This window comes from Pygocentrus nattereri, chromosome 1 (assembly GCF_015220715.1).
Source record: "Pygocentrus nattereri isolate fPygNat1 chromosome 1, fPygNat1.pri, whole genome shotgun sequence".
NCBI lineage: Eukaryota > Metazoa > Chordata > Actinopteri > Characiformes > Serrasalmidae > Pygocentrus > Pygocentrus nattereri.
Genome location: NC_051211.1, coordinates 4631450 through 4654114, shown reverse-complemented (window position 1 = coordinate 4654114; position 22665 = coordinate 4631450). Strand labels below are relative to the sequence as shown.

General features: G+C 41.2%; 1 protein-coding gene across 1 annotated transcript in view; it reads left to right on the top strand.

Annotated features, from left to right (window-relative positions):
• Positions 1-22665, top strand: part of LOC108441691 (PKHD1 like 1) — a 100326-nt gene that overhangs the window by 53416 nt on the left and 24245 nt on the right. The window contains exons 41-56 of the mRNA XM_037542782.1: positions 1-69; positions 2679-2829; positions 2941-3097; positions 4498-4707; positions 5673-5802; positions 6979-7220; positions 8685-8821; positions 10165-11194; positions 11927-12115; positions 12989-13140; positions 15278-15437; positions 15656-15860; positions 16928-17016; positions 17099-17250; positions 20531-20660; positions 20832-20950. The exon at positions 1-69 is cut by the window's left edge and continues 106 nt beyond it. Coding sequence (XP_037398679.1) covers positions 1-69; positions 2679-2829; positions 2941-3097; positions 4498-4707; positions 5673-5802; positions 6979-7220; positions 8685-8821; positions 10165-11194; positions 11927-12115; positions 12989-13140; positions 15278-15437; positions 15656-15860; positions 16928-17016; positions 17099-17250; positions 20531-20660; positions 20832-20950 — 3322 coding nt within the window. The remainder of the gene's footprint in view (positions 70-2678; positions 2830-2940; positions 3098-4497; positions 4708-5672; positions 5803-6978; positions 7221-8684; positions 8822-10164; positions 11195-11926; positions 12116-12988; positions 13141-15277; positions 15438-15655; positions 15861-16927; positions 17017-17098; positions 17251-20530; positions 20661-20831; positions 20951-22665) is intronic.

Below are 22665 nucleotides of genomic sequence, written 5' to 3'. Positions count from 1 at the left end.
GGATGTGTCGCCACGCAGGGGAGGAACAGCCGGAGGCACCGTGCTCACCATCACCGGCTCTGGTTTCAGGTCAATGTCTTCATGACATTTTGCTAATTATTTTAGCCAGGCCATTTATGGTACCGATAATTAAAAATAATACCACTTTTTTATAATTATGCTCCATTACATTACAGACCCAAAATTACAGAAACAATATTTTACAATAATATTTTACAATTTACTCAGTTAGCCATAAAAACATGTTTATTGCTATCTAGTTTAGGCAAAGCCATCTGCTCCAGAATAAAACAAACCATTGAAATGACTTTAGACTGTATTAATCACCTGCTGTGAAACAAGCCCAGGTTAAATTACACCTGTGCTGTAAAACAAACTATAGACAAAAGCTTGTTAACCCCTTACATGGCCACTGGCCACACACACACACACACACACACACACACACACACGCACACACACACACACACACAACAATACCTCAGCCAGTTTGCACTGAAGTCCCTGTAGTTACTGAATAATAAGCCTTAGTATGTAATAAGCCTGAAATTCTAAGAGGTTAAATGAATCCCAAGCTATTAAACAAACCATGAAAATAACTTCAGATTATATTAATCCCAAGATAAAACACCAACTAAAGAAATGGCCCCAGGTTATATTAATCCCATTATGTAAAACAAACCACTGAAATAATCTCAGATTACATTCAGCTCATGCAATAAAACTATAAACAATAACTTCAGGTTATATTAATCCCATGCTATATAGATATTACCCCAGGTTATATTAATCCCATGCTATATAGATATTACCCCAGGTTATATTAATCCCATGATGTAAATCCAACTATAGAACTAGCCCCAGTTTATAGTAATCCCATGATAAAAATCCAACTACAGAAATAGCCCCAGTTTATAGTAATCCCACGATGTACAACAAACAGTAGAAATAAATTCAGATTAAATCAATCCCAGTCTATAAAACTATCACAATACCTCCAGGTTATATTATTTCCATGCCATAAATCCAACTATAGAAATCACCCCAGTTTATAGTAATCCCATGATATAAATCCAACTATAGAAACAACCCCAGGTTATATAATTCCCAAAAATGTAAAACAAACTATAGAAAAAACTCAGATTATATTAATCCAGTGATGTAAAACAAACTGTAGAAGTAACCTAATATTATATTAATCCTATGCTATAAAACAAACCACAGAAATACCCGTGGTTTTATTAATCTTGTGCATAAAACAAACTACAGATGTAAACCCAGGTTGTATGATTCCTGTGTGAATTGCCATGCTGAATATTCCATCATAACCTGTGAAGAAGGGGTTTTCTTCAGTATGAAAGGTCGAAGCAGATTTGCTATCTTATACATTTTCATAGCTATGCTGACGACACCCAGCTATACATTCATATTCCTTCTGAAGGTCAAGACTCTGTAGACAGACTGACCAGCTGTGTGTCAAATATTTCTCAGTGGATGTTGCAAAATTTTTTACAATTAAATCATGAAATAACTGAAATACTGATCGTTGGTACAGAAACTCCGGGAAAAGTGATTTATGAGAAACTTGGTTCTTTAGCTTCATAAACCAAACCTGAAGTATGAAACCTGGGTGTGATCTTAGACTCTGGGCTCTGTTTGTAAACTGATCTCCACGTAAACACAGTCACTAAAGTAGCTTTTATCGTTTGAGAAACGTCACCAAAGTTCAGCCTTTTCTCTCTCAGAGCGACACAGAGAAACCTGTTCATACATCTGTTACAGCAGAGTTGATCACTGTAATGGTCTTCTTACTGGACTTCCTAAGAAAACTATACATCCTTCACAACTCGTACAAAATGATCCAGCATCCTAACAGAAACAACACAGAGACATCAGATCAGTCCTGCTTTAAAAGAGCTGCACTGGCTGCCTTCATCACTCAGAATAGAGTTTAAAGCTCTGATACTAGTTTTTAAAGCTCTAAATGTCCTTAAAGCTCTGCGTAGATCACAGAGTGTCTGTTTATGTTCCAGCAAGTTATCTAAGATCTGCAGACAGTGGCCTTCTACAGACGCCCTCTGTAAAACACAGAAAACACAGAGAGGCTCATTCAGTTACTCTGCTTCTAAACTGTGGAGCTCAGTTCACCTTTCATTAGACGGTCGAGCTCAGCGCTCACTTTTAAGAAGCATCTAAAAACGTCTCTCAGTGTTGAATTAAAACTCTACGTCTCCTGGTTTTTATCTTTTAATCTGATCTGTATCTTTTTCTTCTGATTCTAAATAAATACTAATGATCTCTTCTATGACTGTTTTATCACCTGTCTGTAAAGCACTCTGAGCTGCCACCAGCATGAAAAGTGCTATAGAAATCAAATTATTATTATTATTATGTGAATTGAAAGTGAAATGTTATGAACATTTCAGACATCCTGTGGAAAAATTACATCACTCCACTTCCCCAAGTAAGACTAATCCTGTGTGAAGAAGAACGTATTGCTGTCTGACAGGAGTTGGGATCATTTTATGAATGTTTATTTTTATAAAGTTAGCATTGCTTCCAAGCTTTTGGCCTGTAGTGTAGGTTAATAAGAACATATGGAGCATGTCTAAGAGCTGTGCTAGACGTTACACACGTTATCGTTATCGCCTCTGTTCTCTTCCATGTGTTACAAACAGTGGAGGGAATATTACAGTGACGATTGCAGGGTCAGTCTGTGACGTCCGATCGGTCAACGAAACGAAAGTGATCTGTGTGACCAACGCCCAGCCCATGTCCCAGATGGCCAAGGTCCGAGTGCAGGTTGGAGACAAAGGAATCGCCCAGATGGTAAACTTAAACCCTTCAAGCAAGCACAATGACATCAGTGGCCTGTTTTAAAGAACTAATTATTTCCTATTAAATGCCCTCCTAATTGTAACGTCCACTCTTTCATTTCAGGATCGTGCTGACTTCTTCTACATCGATGTGTGGTCGTCCCGCTACACCTGGGGGGGTGAATCCCCCCCTGAGAAGGGCACATTCGCAGTCATCACCAAAGGGCAGACTATCCTCCTAGATGTCAGCACACCTGTGCTGAAGATGCTTCTCATTCAAGGTGCTGTGAAAGCCCAACATTGTTTTATGCTGAGTCATTCGGAGTGGCTTGGTGTGAAAGGCTTAACTGTAGAAAAACTCAGTGGTGGTGATGGGAACCAGGGGTTGCCATGACTACAACACAAATATTGCCATTTCATTTAATATCCAAAACCACCAGTGAACCTACATGTGCCTTCTGAGGTTTTATTTGGTAAAATAGGGATAAATCTAAAGCAACAGTGGATACTGTTTGGCCTTTGAACACCCTTTGTGTAATTTTCTGCTATGAATGTACTTATAAAAAAATATATTTCAGGCCAAAATCTTACCTCAAAAGAATATATCGGACATCAGGCAATGTATCGGTAACCATTTTATGCAATAACTTTCTGTGAGGGAGCTCTTGGAGGCATTTAACTCTTCAGACACCTGGTTCCCATCACCACCACTGTGAACAATCCTGACTGTAGAACAGAACATTTCACTTTGAGCGGCTCTGAATGACTTGGAATTGATTGCAACTCATCTATGCTTAATTATGCATAAATTATGCAGAATTATGCAAGTATGCAAAAGATAGCTACTGGGGTTCAGATTTATTTATGTGGAATTAATACTAAAAGTGAGTCTATGCTGCTGGTCTGTGCGCAGTGGGTAGCGCTGTCGCCTCACAGCAAGAAGGGCCTGGGTTTTATTCCCCGCCCGGGTGACCACAGTCCTTTCCTGTGTGGAGTCTGCATGTTCAGGGTTTGTGTGGGTTTCCTCCGAAGGCCAGAGACATGCAGCCAGGTGAACCGGAGCTGCTCGGTTTGTATGAATGTATATGGTGGCCTGTCCAGGGTGTTTCCTTCCTTCTGCCCAGTGAGTGCTGGGATGGGCTCCAGGAGAGCAGATCTCATTAGTGTTCAAAGTGCTGCTGCGAGACGATAAATTACTGAATTGTTCAGGCCCAGAAGGCATTTATGACATATGTAATTAATATAATGCATGTTCGTTTCTTAGATCAATGGATTCAGGACAGCTAGTATAGCCCAGTGTCCAGGCTCAACACAGTGAAGCAGTATTTAGCTGTTATTGCTGCTACAACTGGAACAAACTGCCAAAAGATCTTAGATGATTAGATCTTAGATTTTAAATCCAGGGTAAAAGCAATTTTCATGCGTCTGTAGTTGAACTGAAAGACTTTATTTTATTAACACTTCATTCTTGCGGATCTTTACCTTTAATAAGCTTGATTTAATATCACATAAGCCCTAAAGTCTTTAAATTCCTTTTTATCCTTCTTATTCAGCTTTTATGCATTTTTAAGTACCTGTCATGGTCACTTTATTTGTCTTTTTGAAGGCACACTCAATTGCTTTCCTGTGTAAAATTACCTTCCTCTGATTTTGTTTTATAACCGTGCCTTTCTGTTCTCAGGTGGAAAGTTGATCTTCGATGAGGCGGATATCGAGCTGCAGGCGGAGAACATTCTAATCACAGACGGAGGAGCTCTTCAGATCGGAACAGAGGACCAACCGTTCCAGCACAAGGCCATCATCACGCTGCACGGCCACCTGCGCTCTCCGGAAATCCCCGTCTACGGGGCCAAAACACTTGGCATCAGGGAGGGAGTGCTGGACTTGCATGGTGTGCAAAACAAACCTTCGCATTTTACATCAAGCAGGGCTTGAAGCTCACTCACGTTGGAATGGCAGTGCAGGAAAGCTGTGTGATAAATGCATCAATTTTTGGATATGAGAATTAAAATAATTTTTTAAATGTTAATATTAATATTAAAATAATACATTTCATTCATGCAGCCTCTTTCATGGCTTAAACTGCTGCTCAGAGTGCTTTATAAAGAAGGAGGCAAAAAAAGCAATAACATGAGAGAAAAAATAAATACTAATTTAATTAAATAAATAAAGTTAAAATAGTAAAAAAAAACTTTTTTTACTTAGCAAAAATATAATAAGTCAAAAAATGAAATATTAATAATATAAAGTGTGAAATAGTAAAGACTTTTAGTAGAACATCCATAAACAAAGTTTGAATGAAAAGTGAAAATCAGTTAAAACATCTTATAAAGAGAAAACACAACACACATTTTAATGCACAGTTGCTGATTGTTTGCTGGCTTTAACATATCGGAGAGGTTTAATCTTATCCAAAATGTCAAGCTCAGCAAATAAACAGAAATTATTCACTACCATGCTATGTTTAAATTGGCTGTATACGAACTTATTTCACTTAGAAACGTGTCATTTGACCAATATTCTCATTCGGCAGCGTGATAAATGACAAATATAATAACACAAGAGCAAAGAAATAAAACAGAACCCGTAAATAAATGTGCTATGACAGTTATGACACCTAGTGTTTAGTGGTTCTCCCCATAGTACGCAGATTATCGTGTTCCATGCAGTTTACTAGTAATGAGTTTTATGATGTGCAGTGAAGATACTGGGCAATGCAGTGGTTTCCTACAGCACAATCACTGGGTGAAGGTCTGAGTTTTTCTTTAGATGCAAACCTGTGAGGTGTTCTGTCGTCATATTTATATTTCACCAAATTCACCAACGTGGATTTGTGTTCCAAACCTGCTCCTGTAGGTATTCCGATCCCTGTCCCGTGGACCCGACTTGCGCAAACAGCCAGAAACGGCTCCAGAGCCATCACCCTGATGCATGCTGTCACCTGGAGGGTCGGAGATGAAGTTGTCATTGCCTCCACAGGACACAGGTATACAACCATAATCTTCTTCCAGTTGTAGCAGCATAACAGCTAAATACTGCTTACAGGGCGGCGGGGAAGCGGACGAACGTACAGAACTGAAACCCAGCAAAAACGGTAAGGAGATATATGGGGGCAAAAGAGCGCAGGCCTAACATGGCAAAAATAGGGTAACCCCAAGCTGGGTTCAAATCACCGCTGTATGGATCACCAGTCTGTAATGTTACTGCTGCGCCACAGGGGTGCACAGGCAGCCTCAGTTGAAGCCCTTCACAGAAGGGAGGGGAAAAAAAGCGCGGGAATGAACAACAAACAAAGGAAACACAACAACTGGCATGCTCAAACAAAGGCTTAGTTGAAAGAGGGCAATAGTAAAGAAATGATCAGAAATTAGGACCCTTACTCTGCGATTTTGAGAGGAAGGTCCTCCTTAGGTTTTGCAGCTTTGCTGAAGGAGCAAACACTTTAGCAGGGCTGGGAGCTTTCTTTTGAGTACTTCTTAGTACTTTTTGGGGCAGTTTTCCTCTTTTGTCTTTCCAGCTCTTTTATTTTTCTCTTTTCTTTTTCTTTACTTTTCTTTTCAGTGTATACCGTACCGGTCACCCCTCTACAAAGGTGCGACAAAAATAGGCGTTTGCATTACATGTTGTCTTGGAATACAAAGCAGTTGTCTGTCTTTTCGCTTGCTTTGAATATAGTACATTGTTGTAGTCGTGCTATCGTCCTTTCCAAAAGGCCTCCCAACACCAGGATTTCTGCTGCATGCTTCATTTTTAGTAGCCCTGTCTAGTGGAACTAATTGTCTGTTGCACCCACATGTACATACCAAAGACGATCCTCAACATGAACAATAAACCCGCCTGTTCAAATGGAAACAGTTGTTTATTGGACTGAAATTATTTCTTTTTTTTAATCGACAGAATTGGTTGAACAGCACTGCATCATGGTGGCTTGTCATGCTAAATAAAATGAAGGCCAGTAATTAAGTTAGTCTCAGATTTGGTGCAAAACTGATTTCATTTTGGCTCATACTTTACAAAACGAGCTTTAAAATTGATGACCTGCCCATATGGACATCAGTAAGTAAAGTCTCTGGCTTAGGAAAGCTAAGTATCTTGGACTGCTGTACTGTCTTGTGTCACGGACTTGCCTATATTTTATATGTTATTGTGACTAACTTCGCAGGTACAGCCAGATCGAGAACGAGGTGAGAATAATTGCAGCTGTGTCGGCCGATGGTAGGACCTTGAACCTGACTCAGCCTCTGAAGTACACCCACCTGGGGGAATCCATCACCCTGCCTGATGGGACCGTGTTTGAGGCGAAGGCCGAGGTGGGTGTGCTCACCAGGAATGTTGTTGTCCGTGGATCCGTAAACCAGGACTGGAATGATCTAATCCCAGCTTGCCCTGATGGGTTTAATACAGGTAGGAGTGGATTTTTTATCGTTTATGCAGAAAAAGAACATTTCGTCCAGCCAGTTAGTTTTGCATTAAAGTCAGGTCATATTGTGCATATGGTTAGAATGAAATCTGTGCATCTAGACCAGGGGTGTCCAACATCTGGTCAAGGGCCAAATGTGGCCTGAGGACAGTTTTTAATTGGCCTGTGGATCCTGTTTCAGAGTTTTCAGAGAACTTGTAGAGAGGAAAATTACCACCCTGTAATGTATTCTGGGTTTCTCAAACACTAGAGGGCGCTCCAGAGCAAGTCCAAAATGATTGGGTTAAGATGCAGCATCTGAGCAAAAACAGTTTATAAGTGCTGAAACATTTTTAATGTAAAAGAATATATTTATTTCCTGACGAATGAGCAGCATAAAACATTTTAACACCGCTGTTATATTTTAAGAGCTTTTAAACTCGAGTAATAGGACTTTAAAACGGCGCCTCATGTATGTTCATGACGTCAGTGAGCGCGAACAGCCAATGAGCTGCTCCACTCACCAACCAATCAGCACTCAGTAGCTGTAATGCCAGCGTTCTGCTGCCCAAAATGCGTTTGCTGTAGAAAAAAGTAAACATACAGGTGAGATTTCTCTGCTTTTTAGTAAAATACGATCTTCTACTTTCTAAAATTATAGGAAAGGTCTGCACAAGTGATTAGAAACTATTTTAAATTTTTTTTTAGCCGTTGAGCTCCATTCATGCCCATTTATTGAGGCTCCCTCTGCTGTTTTGCAATCCTGTTTTTGATATAATAGGAGAAATAGGAAGTGGCCAGGCTCCTCAGGAACCAGCTCTGGTGTGTTCTAAATGACCCACCAGCCAGATTGTTGCAGTTTTTCCTTTCACCTGATGGTGGCAGCAATGCCGTAAAATTACAGTGTAATGTTCTACGCTGTGATGATGAAGTTAGCAAAAATTTAAGGGTCTTTCTTCTCTGACTAGACCTGCAGCTTCATTTCCTGAACGACTCATAGTCAAGACTGCAGCCGTAAAGCACAAGCTTAACACTAAGACCTGACAATTGTGGTGAGATGGAAATTTGCATTATAACAGTAAATGTTTAGGAGAGAAACTAAAACAACTGCAGCTTCCTGAGTCTCACAACACCAACTTCCTATCAGAGCAAATTCAGCAGTTCAGTAAATTTGGCTGAACAATAAATGCTTATGCTGTTTTTTCTGCTCTTCTTGCTTAATAAAGTGATCTCTGAATGCTGTGTCTGCATTTATTTGACATGTAAAGAATGTTAACAAAACAAAAAAGATTTTTTTTAGTTTGTCTCACAGTCTATATTTTTGAACAATAAAGCACATGAATAGGAATTTGGACACCCCTGACCTAGGCGAATGTCCATCTTTGAGGTTCAGAGCATTCAGTTTTACATCCAGTTTGCTTACTCTTCCACACCTAAAAGTGTTCGTGTGTGATTGTACTTATCCACAGGGGAGTTTGCCACCCAGACGTGTTTCCAAGGGAGATTTGGGGAAGAAGTTGGAAGTGACCAGTTTGGAGGCTGCATTATGTTCCATGCACCTCGACCCAATGAAAATCTGGCCGTTGGCAGAATCGAATATGTTGAGGTACATAACAACATCTGTAGGGGAATATAACCACATCACGGCCCTTTTAAGGCTTTGGAGGCATCCAAGTCACCTTAACTGCAGGCTTATTATTCAGTTGTTAATCTAAAAGGAATGATTTGGTGAGAAATCAAAGTTTTTTAGTTTAGTGCTGGAGCTTTAAGGCAAACGTAGACGACAGAGTAAACATCATTAGTCAGTAGTCAGACAAGGACTTTCTATAGAACACTGACTTCAGTAGAACCGACTGAACACCCCTACAGCTCTTTACTGGCACTGACTTCACAGGACACTGTGATTGTGTTCCAGTGTATCACTCCACCTCTGTTCTATTCGTTATTCATGTGTTCTCGAGAGTGCGATCTATAATCTGTATTCTTTCTGTGCAATAATTCTTAAGATGTGCAATGTCATATGACTCTATAAACTGTCCCAGCAATGTGCAATGACTAACTTCTACCTCCCCTGTCTTTGTCTATTGTCTGTTTAGAATATATAGTTTTATAGTCCTAGATTTTTGATACTTTTTTTCCTTAAATCTGCACTTTATGTATTTTAGCCTTATGTTTAATTCCTTTTTATGTCGAAAGTGCCGTTGGATTGCTGCTCAATTTCGTTGTGCACTGTGCAACGACAATAAAAGGCATCTTATCTTATCTTATCTTATCTTATCTTATCTTATCTTATCTTATCTTATCTTATCGCTCACAGTTTGTCATACTGTATCCTTAACCACACTTACAAGTCTGTACACCCTTAATGAAGAGCTGGTGGTTGGTTAGTGTAGTGGTTAACACCTCTGCCTTCTAAACTATAGACTAGGGTTTAATCCCCCACCAGGGTAAGCTCCCTACACTATACCAATAAGAGTCCTTGGGCAAGACTCCTAACACTCTCTTCGCCTACCTGTGTAAAAGGACCAAATTGTAAGTTGCTCTGGATAAGAGCGTCAGCAAAATGCCATAAATGTAAATGTAAGCTGGAATAGGTTTCAGTGGGTTCGGAGAAGTCTTGGGGAACGCATTTACAGAAAGGATTTGGGTGACTGTTGACTCCTAGTGTTAGTTAGCAACATTAAAGCTCAACTAAAGAAAAAACATGTCTGGGCTGATTGACTGGCTACCTTTGGAGTAGCTGGGTAAATGATGTAAAATTGATTTTTCCATATTTTTAAGATTTGTTATTCAATACTATGAATTATCCAATAATTACTAAGAAAATAATCAGTGTAGTTGTGAGCGTCTGGATCCCTTCTTGGGTCCTCAAGGATTTAATCGTATCTTCAAGTCATGCAAAGTAAAGCGTACAGTTTCACTGTGTCACCACTTTGTGTCTTTGGTCAGATTTTCAATGCTGGTCAGGCATTCCGTCTGGGCCGCTACCCGATCCACTGGCACTTGATGGGTGACCTTAAGCTAAAGTCCTACATTCGTGGCTGCTCCATCCACCAGACCTACAACCGTGCTGTCACCATCCACAACACACATCGCCTGCTAGTGGAGCACAACGTCATCTACAACATCATGGGTGGAGCCTTCTTTATCGAGGACGGTATCGAGACGGGCAACGTCCTGCAGTACAACCTGGCCGTGTTTGTTAAGCAGAGCACCAGCCTGCTGAATGATGATTTGACACCGGCCAGCTACTGGGTCACCAACCCCAACAACACCATCAGACATAACGCCGCAGCTGGAGGAACCCACTTTGGCTTCTGGTACCGCATGCTCGACCACCCAGACGGCCCATCCTATGACAGTAACATCTGCCAGAAGAGGGCGCCTCTGGGAGAGTTCTACAACAACACCGCGCACTCGCAGGGCTGGTTCGGCCTGTGGATCTTCAAGGAGTTCTTCCCCACGCAGCAGGGCACCTGCGGCTCCTACACACCTCAGCCGGCCGTGTTCCGCAAGTTCACCTCCTGGAACAACGATAAGGGTGCTGAGTGGATGAACGTGGGATCTGTGCAGTTTAGCGAGTTCCTCATGGTGAACAACGAAAGGGCCGGTGTGGAGACCAAGCGCATCATCGAGCAGTTCGTGAGCGGCTGGGGGCTGAACGGAGGCGCAGCGCTGGTCAACAGCACCTTGGTGGGACACGTGGATGAGCTGGGCTTGGGCAGCAGCTTTTGCACCACCCGGGGGCTCATCCTGCCACTGGATGATGGCATGAGCATCCTCAACACCAGGTTCATCAACTTTGACCGGCCTTCATGTGCTGCCATTAGCATGGCCTCAATAACTGGAACATGCAGTTCTTCCTGTGGAGGCTGGAGCGCCAAATTCAGCGGAATCCAGTTTTACCAGACGCCCAACAAGGCCGTCTTCAGATGGGAACATGAGGTGGTTTTCATAGATACTGATGGATCTCTAACAGGTATTTATTACTTGAAAATGATTGTTTGAAAATAAGATCAGAGCATATAAGGTAATAGGTTATTGTACTGTAATGCAAATTTAAATGAAAAACAATGACTAAAAAAAATTCTGTTTGACCTGCGTTCAGTTAAAAGCAGTACATATTACCTAATGTACCTTGCTGCTCGTGCTTCTTAAAAAAATTGTTGCCTGCAACGTGTTTCAAAAAAGTTGGGACAGGAGCACGTTTACCACTCCACTACATCAGCTTTGCTTTTAACAACACAATTTAGGGGGCAGTCGTGGGCTGGAGGTTAGGGATCTGGCCCTGTGACCGGAAGGTTGCCGGTTTGATCCCCAGGGCCGACAGTCCATGACGGAGGTGTCCTTGAGCAAAACACCTAACCCCCAACTGCTGTAGTGTGTGTGTATTCACTAGTGTGTATGTGGTGTTTCACTTCACGGATGGGTTAAATGCGGAGGTGGAATTTCCCCGTTTGTGGGATCAAAAAAAGTGTCACTTATTTACTTATAAGCGTTTGAGGATTAAAGACACCAGTTAATCCTTTCTTCTTATACAAGTCTGTATAGGGCCCTCAGTGTTTTGCACTTTATGGATGTCCCATAATTTTTCAGTGGCAAAACATCTCATAGCAGGAGAAGGACCTTAACTGCAGCAACCAGCTTGACTTGTTTGTTTGTATCTACACAGTAAGTATCTCAGATAGTAACCAATTCATTTTCCTCAAAGGTAACCCTGGAAACAAAGTGCTGCCAAAGAGCAACCTTTTGGACCCTGCCCACTGCTCTTACAATGCTTCTTGGAGCATGGGCTTCCCGGGGTCAGTGTGTGATAACACCACAAGCTTCCACCGTCTGGTCTTCAACAACCCCTCCTACATGCTCTTTTTCAGGGATGCCATACTCACCAACGCATACGGTACAGTATAAGAACGGGGCTTAATGTCCATGTACTGTTTAAAAATATCTACATTAGTGAGTTAATCTGTTTAGCCCTGCTGGTGACAAACCCATATAAAATTAAATAATGCATGACGAACGAGATTATTAAGTCATGGCTACAATTTAGTAAGGTGTGGGAATGAGATAATTAAGCTTTGACCACTGCTTAATAAGGCGTGATCTCTTTTGCCACACTCTAGGATCTCGTTCCCACGTCAGCAGCAGGGCTCCGTATTAATCTGTTTAGGTAACGTAAAGTGACTAAAGGAGCATACATTGTTAATAATCCTACTTAAAAGCCTCTAATGTCGTTAAAAAACACGACAACTTACTAAACCGTGGGAACGAGGTCATGCCTTATTGAGCTTTGGTCAAAGCTCAAATTAACTATCTTGTTCCCACGCCTTACTTATCGCTGCTGTCGGGACAAAACCTCGTATCTCCAAAATGGTAACTTTACAGGAGAAGGAAAAAACATGCATTATTTTCAGTGTAAGTCAATGGAACCAGAATTTTTTTCAAGTCATTTTTGGCCATTTATTGTGGTCCATCCTTCATGAAATTTTACACACAATGTAAAGGCCAACATGCTTTTTCAAATGGTGTCAAAAACTGAAAATCGACAAAAATGGAGATACAAGGTTTTGTTCTGACAACAGTGTTATGGTCATGCAAGATCTCGCTCCCATACGTTAATACGGCTTGGCCGTGCATTATTTTTATTTAAATGGGATCTCTCAAGCCTACTCATAAGCCTGCAAGCTTACTTAAAAACCTTTTATGCCGGTAAAAAGCACGATATATGAAAACCATTGATTGGCAGAACATTTTCTGTGTCATGTTATTCCAGGTAGTACTATTGTTCCTTTTACATGGCAACTGATTACCCCTGGGTATGGTTGGATGGCGCTGCTACCATCTGCCCAAACCTACAAGTGGTACTTCCGTGACATCTCCCAAATTACCGAGATCTCATACAGTGCAACGTTCTACGGCTTCAGGGTAACGTCCTACTAATGGTCACTTATACTAGTCTAGCCTGAATCCCATTTTACGACTTATATGTTTAATATGACCTGCTGAAGATGTTACTTAAAGGGCCCATTTCATTAAAAATTGGTGGTTGGCTAGTGTAGTGGTTAACACCTCTGCCTTCTACGCTGTAGACTGGGATTCAATCTCCACCTGGGTAACCACCCTACACTACACCAATAAGAGTCCTTGGGCAAGACTCCTAACACCACCTTCGTTACTTGTGTAAAATGATCAAATTGTTAGTCGCTCTGGATAAGAGTGTCAGCCAAATGCCGTAAATTAAAAAAATGTGCCTCACTTTTTAGGAAAACTTTTATGTGGTATGTAATCATGCTTGAAGTTTCCATATGTACATTTTACTCTGTGCGCTATACAGTGTATAAACAGCACTGTTCACTGTTTTTGTGATGTCACACGTCTAGCTATTTAGCCCCTCCTACTTCTATTGAAGTTATAATGTGTCCAGACTGCTTAAGACTGCTTGGCAAATCAGCCGTGTTGTATTTAAACATTAGTCCTTAAAGTGCAGGAACAAGACCTAGAAAATGGTCTTGTGAAAATAAATGATTACTGTTCTTGGCATAGAAACCACAAATATGTTTATATTTATTTGCACTTTTCTCATGTAAAATAACGCAGATATCATAAGCGGATCTCACTGGGCCTTTTCAGTGCACTCTAAAGGAATGGTTCGCCCAAAAAAATCTAATTTACAGCTTTTCCCCTTTTTAGTGTAGTTCAGTGTTTGAAGCTGGCTTGTTTAAACCTGATTTCCTGATGAACTGTGCACTCTTTAAAAAGATGGTTCTTCAGGTTCGTTACTATGAAAGACACAGAGAACCCTATTCATGATTAAAGGATTCTTTGCATGGTGAAATGGTTCAAGTTGGTAGAGAACATCGTTAGAAATCAAGGCACCATGCAGGTACGCGATTCGTTCATCAAGGCACAAACAGTGTAAACGTTCCCTCAAAGGTGCAGCAGTGGTTTTAAGGTCCAACTGTGTACTGTAACGTGGAGCGATGAGGCGGACGCACGTGCTGAGATAAGCGAGATTTATCCAGGGCGAATCCAGGGTCGTGACAGGCCAGGTTCAATGAGCCAACACGGAGAGATCACGGGACAGACATGACGGACAGAAACACAGAACCTCAAACAGCACGAGAATACGAATCATCCAGCACATATCAAACGAAGACCAACCCAGACCAAACAAGGGGCTTATATATCAGAGGGGTGATGAGGGACAGGTGGGAAACAGGTGGAAACAATCAGGGGCGGAGCAGCGAAACAAGGGGGCAGGACATCGAAGAATCAAAACATAGGGGCACGTTGGCGACCAGAAGGTAAACAGAAAATCTCGTGGAGGAGTGGGAGGAGCCAATTGTGACATACCTTAAATGAGTATTTCCCAGTGGAAAAGTAGACGTTTATATCTTTTCATAACCGAATGTTTTAAAACAGAACCTTTTAATATAAAGCCTAGTGATGAGACAGGGTGTGGAGTCAGCACAGCTTAGAACAGACCATTTCAGTGGATTCTGGTTCAGCTATGTTCCCATGACTAAAGGTGCTGAGATGGACCCCTGAGGGTCCCACCCCAGTGACAAGAAGGGTACTGCCCCAGTGACAGCACCCTTTCTCCTGAGCGTGTACCCTAGAGGGGTTCCTCTGTTGTTTTGATATCAAGCTTGTACTAACAGGAGAACACTTTTTGGTGATACATAGAACGCTCCTTTTAAACTGGTTCTGCATAGCGCCATCTACAGGACGTTCCCCATTCATCTGAAGAACCGTTTCACCACGCAAAGAATCCTTTAATCATGCAGATGGTTCTTTGAGTGTTCATGGCTCTATATAGAACAATTTTCTTTGATAAAGAACCATGAAGAACCATTTTTTAAGTGTGTGCAAGTAATATAGTGTGTAATTCATTCATACATTCCCTTTGAAATTGGTCAGATTGCTAGGGAAAGTGTGACTCGGCGTGCGAGAACAGTATTTTTGTATTTTTATACAATATTATATCATTTTTATACATTAGATGAAGTGTGGCACGTTTTATACCGTCTGTAGTTACATGATCCATTTTTTTTCTAAACAGCCTCAGGATTATGTGATTGTGAATCACAACCTGACCAAGAGTCCTGACTACGTCCGCATAGTGGACAACAGGAACAGCTCCTCCGACCCACTTAACGCCACTGTGAACGTGAATGGAGATTGGTACTTTAACAAATCCTCCAACGATCTCTTCTACATGGGTAAAACTGCTGATCTGTCCATTGAGTGTGGCGTGTATTGTTACTTTAATATAAGAAACCAGATAGACATGAATGTTTTTCCGTCATATAGCAAAGGTGGTCAAATCACACGTTTTGTTGATTTTTTTAAAGTAAATATGCATTTTTCTGCAAAATATAGCGCTCAATTGTTTATTGCTGTATGTTTTTCTGAACAGTTAAACGTGTTGTTTCCTCAGTGTCTGGCCAAACAAGGAGCGCTAGTAGGGGGAAGCGCAGTGTTGACAGATCGACGACAGACATATACGTGTGGTTCAGTGTGTATAACTGCTTCTACCCCAACTGCATTGAGCCCAAGCCGTCTCCATCAGGCACCCTGCCGCCGGGCACCCTGTGGCCAGGCACCCTGCAACTTGTACCCAGCAGCAGACCTATGGGCTTCATGTACGTCACAAAAAAAAAACCCAGTAAAGAAAATGACACGCTGCAGCTCTAGCACCCAAGTCTACTTTCTGCATAATTCAGTATTTGAGATGTGATCAGTCATTCAGAGTGATTTGATCTATATTTTGTCCTTTAAATTGTGGCAAACTTTCATGATGAATGGGCCAAAAGACATGGCTCACAATTGCTTAGAAAGACGTCTGGTTCCATTGACTTACATTAAAAGTAAAGTAGGTTTTTTCCTCCTCCTGTAAAGTTACCATATTGGAGATACGAGGTTTTGTTCTGACACACAGCGATAAGTATGTATGTGTGTGTGTGTGTGTGTGTGTGTGTGTGTGTGTGTGTGTGTGTGTGTGTGTGTGTGTAGAAACTATAAACCTAGAGTACAGAGTCATTGTAACTGAGGCCCAGACAGCCTTAGGTAGGAAAGTTAGGCCTTTTTATCTATCTATCTATCTATCTATCTATCTATCTATCTATCTATCTATCTATCTATCTATCTATCTATCTATCTATCTATCTAACTAACTCTACTAATTATTAGTAGAATGTTTGATTACTAATATAACCAGTTTAACACAGTTTATACACGGTTTACATAGTTTTATTTACATGATCCCACAGGGAGGGCATCTGGTTCTTTCGGCTTCATGTACGTCACAAAAAAAATCCCCCAAAAAAGTTTCTCTACAATTATCTATTACTCAGCAAATCACTCTGAATGACTGATCACATCTCACTCAGGGGTTTTACTTCAGTTGCACCTTTTGTGGTAAATTTTTAAATCATTTTCGGTTTTTAAATGCCACAACACATATTACAAAAACTGAAAACGTCATAGTGTGACATTTTTTGCCAGTTGAATTACAGTTAGTATCCGTACAGAGTTAGGCTTGGGTCCAGATATCTGATTGAGGTGAGGTTTAGGCCCTGGGGAAAAGTTCAGTCGATTTTTTATAGATAATTGGTTAAAGACATGGTGAGCAACTACAAAACATATAACAGATCCTCAAAATAAAGTATTAATGAAAGAACAATATGTGAAAATATCTTTCTCTTTGTAGTTATTGGTCCAATGAGTCATTTTGGAATTCGTCCTCTGAAAACAACTTCACTGTGCCACAAGAGGGCGCCAATGTTGTCATTCCTGCAGGTACTCAGCTACTGGCAAACTGTTAACAGAGCATCTTTACCTGCTGCTTTTTGTCCTGAGACCTCAACTCTGGTGTCCACAGGTATATGGATGATTCTGGACATTGCAATCCCTTCCTTAAACAAGCTCGCAGTGTTGGGAGTCCTGGAGATTCCAGACACCATGAACAGCACGTCCAGCAGTCTCCCCGAGTACAGGAGCGTTGTCCTGAATGCCACTTACATCTCCATCCAGGTACATTATTAGTGATAAAACTCATAAAAAGTCAGACTTAGAGTTAAAACTTAGCACTTAGTCTGGTTTTTCATTGCTGCAAAGCCTAAATAGCTTAACACTTAAGATTTGAATTGTTTTTTTTTTTGTCGTTGCTTTTTTTTTTTGTAAAATGCTTGATTTTCAAAAAAACAAATATCCAAACTACTGCAAAGGCCAAATAAGAGAGGATGAATAGAGAGAAGCAAACCAGTCTTCACCACACTGTGTCAGTGTCCTGTTCACAATTACTTGATGAAACTTTAAAATAGCATAAATTAAATGTACCTCTTCATTTCAAATTACTTTCTCAGTCAATCAGGAGGAATTAGCTGGCAATTTTCATGATGACCTTTATCCTGCTGTTCTCTCTGATTTTACCACATTATTTGATGCATATATAGTTGTAAATATAGATACAGTTAGGCCCAGAAATATTTGGACAGTGACACAATCTTCATGATTTGAGCTCTGCATGCCACCACACTGGATTTGAAATGAAACAACTGAGATGCAGTTGAAGTTTAGACTTTTAGGTTTAGCTCAAGGGGTTGCACAAAAACATCATATGAAATGTTTGAATTGCAACCATTTTTCTACAAAGTAATTGGACAAATTAACTTTACCCTAAATAAAATGTTCATTTTTAATACTTTGTTGAGAATCCTTTGCAGGCGATGACTGCCTGATGTCTGGAACTCATGGACATCACCAAACGCTGGGTTTCCTCCTTTGTGATGCTTTGCCAGGCCTTTACTGCAGCCGTCTTCTGTTGTTGCTTGTTTGTGGGTCTCTCTGCCTTAAGTTTTCTCTTAAGCAAGTGAAATACATGGTCGATCAGGCTGAGATCTGGTGACTGACTCAGCCTTTGCAGAATATTCCACTTCTTTGAAAAAACCTTAAAAAACTCCTGGGTTGCTTTCGCTGTAAGTTTTGGCTCGTTGTCCATCTGCACTGTGAAGCAACGTCCAATCAACCTTGCTGCATTTGGTTGAATCTGAGCAGAAAGTAAATCCCTGAACACATCAGAATTCGTCCGGCTGCTTCTGTCTTCTGTCACATCATCAGTAAACACTAGTGACCCAGTGCCATTGGAAGCCATGCATGCCCATGCCATCACATTGCCTCTAAGATGCTTTACAGAGGATGTGGTGTGTTTTGGATCATGAGCCAATCCAATTCTTCTCTATACTTTCTTCTTCCCATCATTCTGGTACAGGTTGATCTTTCATCTGCCCAAAGAATGCTGTTCCAGAAGTTCCAGGCTTCTTTAGATGTTTTTTGGCAAAGTCTAATCTGGCCTTTCTATTTCTGAGGCTGATTAGTGGTTTGCACCTTGTGGTGAACCCTCTGTATCTGCTCTCCTGAAGTCTTCTCTTCATAGCAGACTTAGATACTGATAAACCTACTTCCTGGAGAGTTTTCTTAGCTTGGGTGGATGTTGTGAAGGGTTTTTCTTCACCATGGAAAGGATTCTGCAATCATCCACCACTGTTGTCTTCTGTGGACGTCCAGGCCTTTTTGAGTTCCTGAGCTCACCAGTGGGCTCCTTTTCCCCAGAATGTACCAAACTGTTGATTTGGCCAAACCTAACATTTCTGCCATCTCTCTGATGGATTTCTTCTTTTTTTCAGCCTAATGATGGTCTGCTTCACTTCCATTAAGAGCTCCTTTGACCGCATGTTGTGGGTTCACAGCAACAGCTTCCAAATGCAAATCAACTCCAGACCTTTTACTTTTCTAATTGATGATGGATTAACGAGGGAATAGCCCATGCAGCCCACGAAATAACTTTTAAGATAATTGTCCAATTACCTTTGGACCCTTGAAAAAGAGGCAGCTACATATTAAAGAGCTGTAATTCCTAAACCTTTCCTCCAATTAGGATGTGAATACCCTCAAATTAAGGCCAAGAGTCTGCACTTTAAGCTCATCTTAGACAACTGTATCTTGAATATGTTTTGGTAAACAGCTAAAATACCAAAACTTGTGTCACTGTCCAAATATTTCTGGGCTTAACTGTATCACTGCTGTCGGAACAAAACCTTGTATCTCCATTTTTGTCGTTTTCCAGTTTTTTTTACATATTTTGAAAATGTATTTTGTCCTTTATATTGTGTCAAACTTTCATGATGAATGGGCCAAAAGAAGCCCACAATTGCTTAGAAAGACGTCTGGTTCCATTGACTTACATTAACAGTAAAGTAGGTTTTTTCCTCCTCCTGTAAAGTTACCATTTTGGAGATACGAGGTTTTGTTCTGACACACAGCGATATGTATGTATGTGTGTGTGTGTGTGTGTGTGTGTGTGTGTGTGTGTGTGTGTGTGTGTGTGTGTGTGTGTGTGTGTGTGTGTGTGTGTGTGTGTGTAGAAACTATAAAACTAGAGTACAGAGTCATTGTAACTGAGGCCCAGACAGCCTTAGGTAGGAAAGTTAGGCCTGATGCTTCTATGCAAGAGGTGTCTGGACCAGGCACTCTTGCAGCGCTAGAAAGCCTTGAGAGATGAGCAGATATGAGCTGTAAGAAATACAGCCTGTTCATTAAAAACAAGCTAGTGTTTGGTGAGGAGATGGATAAGCAGCGAGCAGGAATGGGTCGTAACTCTTAAATAATTAAGAAGATGCCCAGCTCGGAGTTGAGAAACCCATTATGGAGAAGTCGTAAAAAGTCCTTGTCTGACGAAGCACAGAGGTAGTGAAGTAAATTTAACATAGCGAATATATGACAGCCAATGGGAACCTTAGGATGGTCGGAGAGGAGGAGTGAAGACAGCGCCCCAGGGAGGGACAATGAGCATATTCAAAAAACATTATAAAAACTGATGTAATGTGTTGAATCTTTGCATTGTTGGCGATCCGGGAGCCGACTTGTCCCCTGAAACTTAATAAATGAAGAGGGCCTTGTCCTTCCTCAACAGAACCATCGGCTGAAGTTTGGTTTTTCATTTTTCTTTAACCTTCTGCAAGAATGCTTTTTAATCTTTTTGACTGTTATCTTCTTTGCATTTTGCAAGAATCCTTTGTTTTTATGAGCCTTTTTTGCATTAGAGAACAGAATAAATTAGCAGGTTAACAGGTTACAACAAACGCTTTATCCACATTCGTCTGAGACTCAGGGTAGGAGGGCGAGGCGCTGTGGGTCCCGACACTATCTATCTATCTAACTCTACTAAATATTAGCAGAATGTTTGATTACTAATATAGCCAGTTTGACATAGTTTATACACGGTTTACATAGTTTTATTTACATGCTCCCACAGGGAGGACGACTGATTGCAGGATCAAGCGACCAGCCCTTCAGAGGTGACCTGCAGATCATTCTTAGGGGAAACCGCTACACGCCTGAATGGCCTCTGTCTAACGGACAAAACCAAGGATCTAAAGTGCTAGGTAAGCGCTGGTACAATGTGCCGTAATGATACAATGTGATGTAAATATGAGTGTTTATTTGATTTCTTTACCATTTACAGGCTCCGTTACCAGCCAGTTATCAATGATAGTTCCTTGCAATCAATGACATTGAGCATGATGTTAATTTGAGGGGAATGGTGTCTCTTTCAGGCGTCTTTGGTACTCTTGACCTGTATGGATTGCCACATAATGTGTATCGTACTAAACTGGCCAGCACTGCCCAGGCAGGTTCCAACACCATCTCACTGCAGGAGCCTGTGGATTGGCAGGTGAGTTCATCTCGTAGAATCACTTTACTTACTCTATATGTCCATTGGTATGTGTACACCTGACTATTGCACCTTGAGCTTGTTGGACTACCCATTCCAAAACCATGGGCGTTATAATGGAGTTGGACCCCCTTTGTAACTATAGTAGCCTCCACTCTTCTGGAAAGGCTTTCCACAAGATTTTGGAGCCCATTCAGTTAAAAGAGCATTTGAGAGGTCAGATACTGATGTAGGACGAGACGGCCTGGCTCACAATCAACGTTCTGGTTCATCTCAAAGGTGATCAGTGGGGTTAAGGTCTGGGCCGCTGGAGTTCCTTTCTCACCAAACTTCTCAAACAATGTCTTTATGGAGCTCGCTTTATGAACAGGAGACGGTCTTCACCCAACTGCTGCCACAAAATTGGAAGCATATAATTATTTAAAATGGCTTTGAATGTTGTAGCATTAACATAAGCCTTCCCAAAAACTAAGGAAACTGAAGCGCAGCCTCAGACCGTTATCCGTCAGGCTGCTAGGTACTGAAGCTTCATTCATCACTCCAGAGAACACGTTTCCTCTGTGCAGAGTCCAATGATACTTGCTTTACACCGCTCCAGCCGACGCTTGGCATTGCGTATTGTAATCTTAGGCTTATGTGCAGCTGCTCGGCCATTTCATGAAGCACTTAACGCAGTTCTTGTGCTGATATTGCTTCCGAAGGCAGTTGTGATCTCTGTAGTGACTGATACGACAGAGGATAGGCGATATGCTTCAGCCCTTGGCAGCGCCACTCTGTGAGTTTGCATGGTCTAAAGCTTCATGGCTAAGCTGTTGTTGCTCCTATATGCTTCCATTTGACAATAATAGCATTTACAGTTGACCAGGGCAGACCTTGCAAGGCAGAAATTTCACAAACTGACCTGTGGCAAAGATGACATTCTGTGACATTGCCATGTTTAAAGTCACTGAGCTCTTCAGTATGACTTATTCTACTGCCAGTGTTTGTCTATGGAGATTGCACGGGTATGGGCTTGATTGTATACACCTGTTAGCCATGGGTGTGGCTGAAACACCTGAACTTCAATATGTACGCAGTATGTAGATAGATAAAGATACACGTCTTTTCAGATTTCATATGATTGTTGATATTGAAAGTAAAATATGAGGAAAATGTGCTCCATTTGATAAACTTTTGCAGCTGATTTTAAGTAAATTTTTCTGTACCTTTTAAAACTAGCTGTAAATTTGCATTAGGGTCTCTTGGGAGACTCTCTTTAACAGTGACAGCATGTGCAGCAACTGGATGGAAGCATGAGCCTTCAACAATAGCTGAAAGAGTATTTACCTTCAGAATAACATTGTTTGAACCAGGGGTGCTCAGTTCTGAACCTGAAGATCTACAACCCTGGAGAGTTAATATCCAAAACAGCTCTAAAGTTAAGATGCCCCTGAAGGCCTTCATTACCTGGATCAGGTATGTTAGATTACGATTAGGGTTAAACTTTTCATGGTGGTAAATCTTCAGGACTAACATTGGGCAACGCTAGTTTAAACTCAGATATGTACACTATATTGCCAGAGGTTTTCACTCATCCATCCAAATCATTGAATTCAGGTGTTCCAATCACTTCCATGGCCACAGGTGTATAAAGCCGAGCCCCTAGGCCTGCAGACTGCTTCTACAGACATTAGTGAAAGAATGGGTCGCTCTCAGGAGCTCAGTGAATTCCAGCG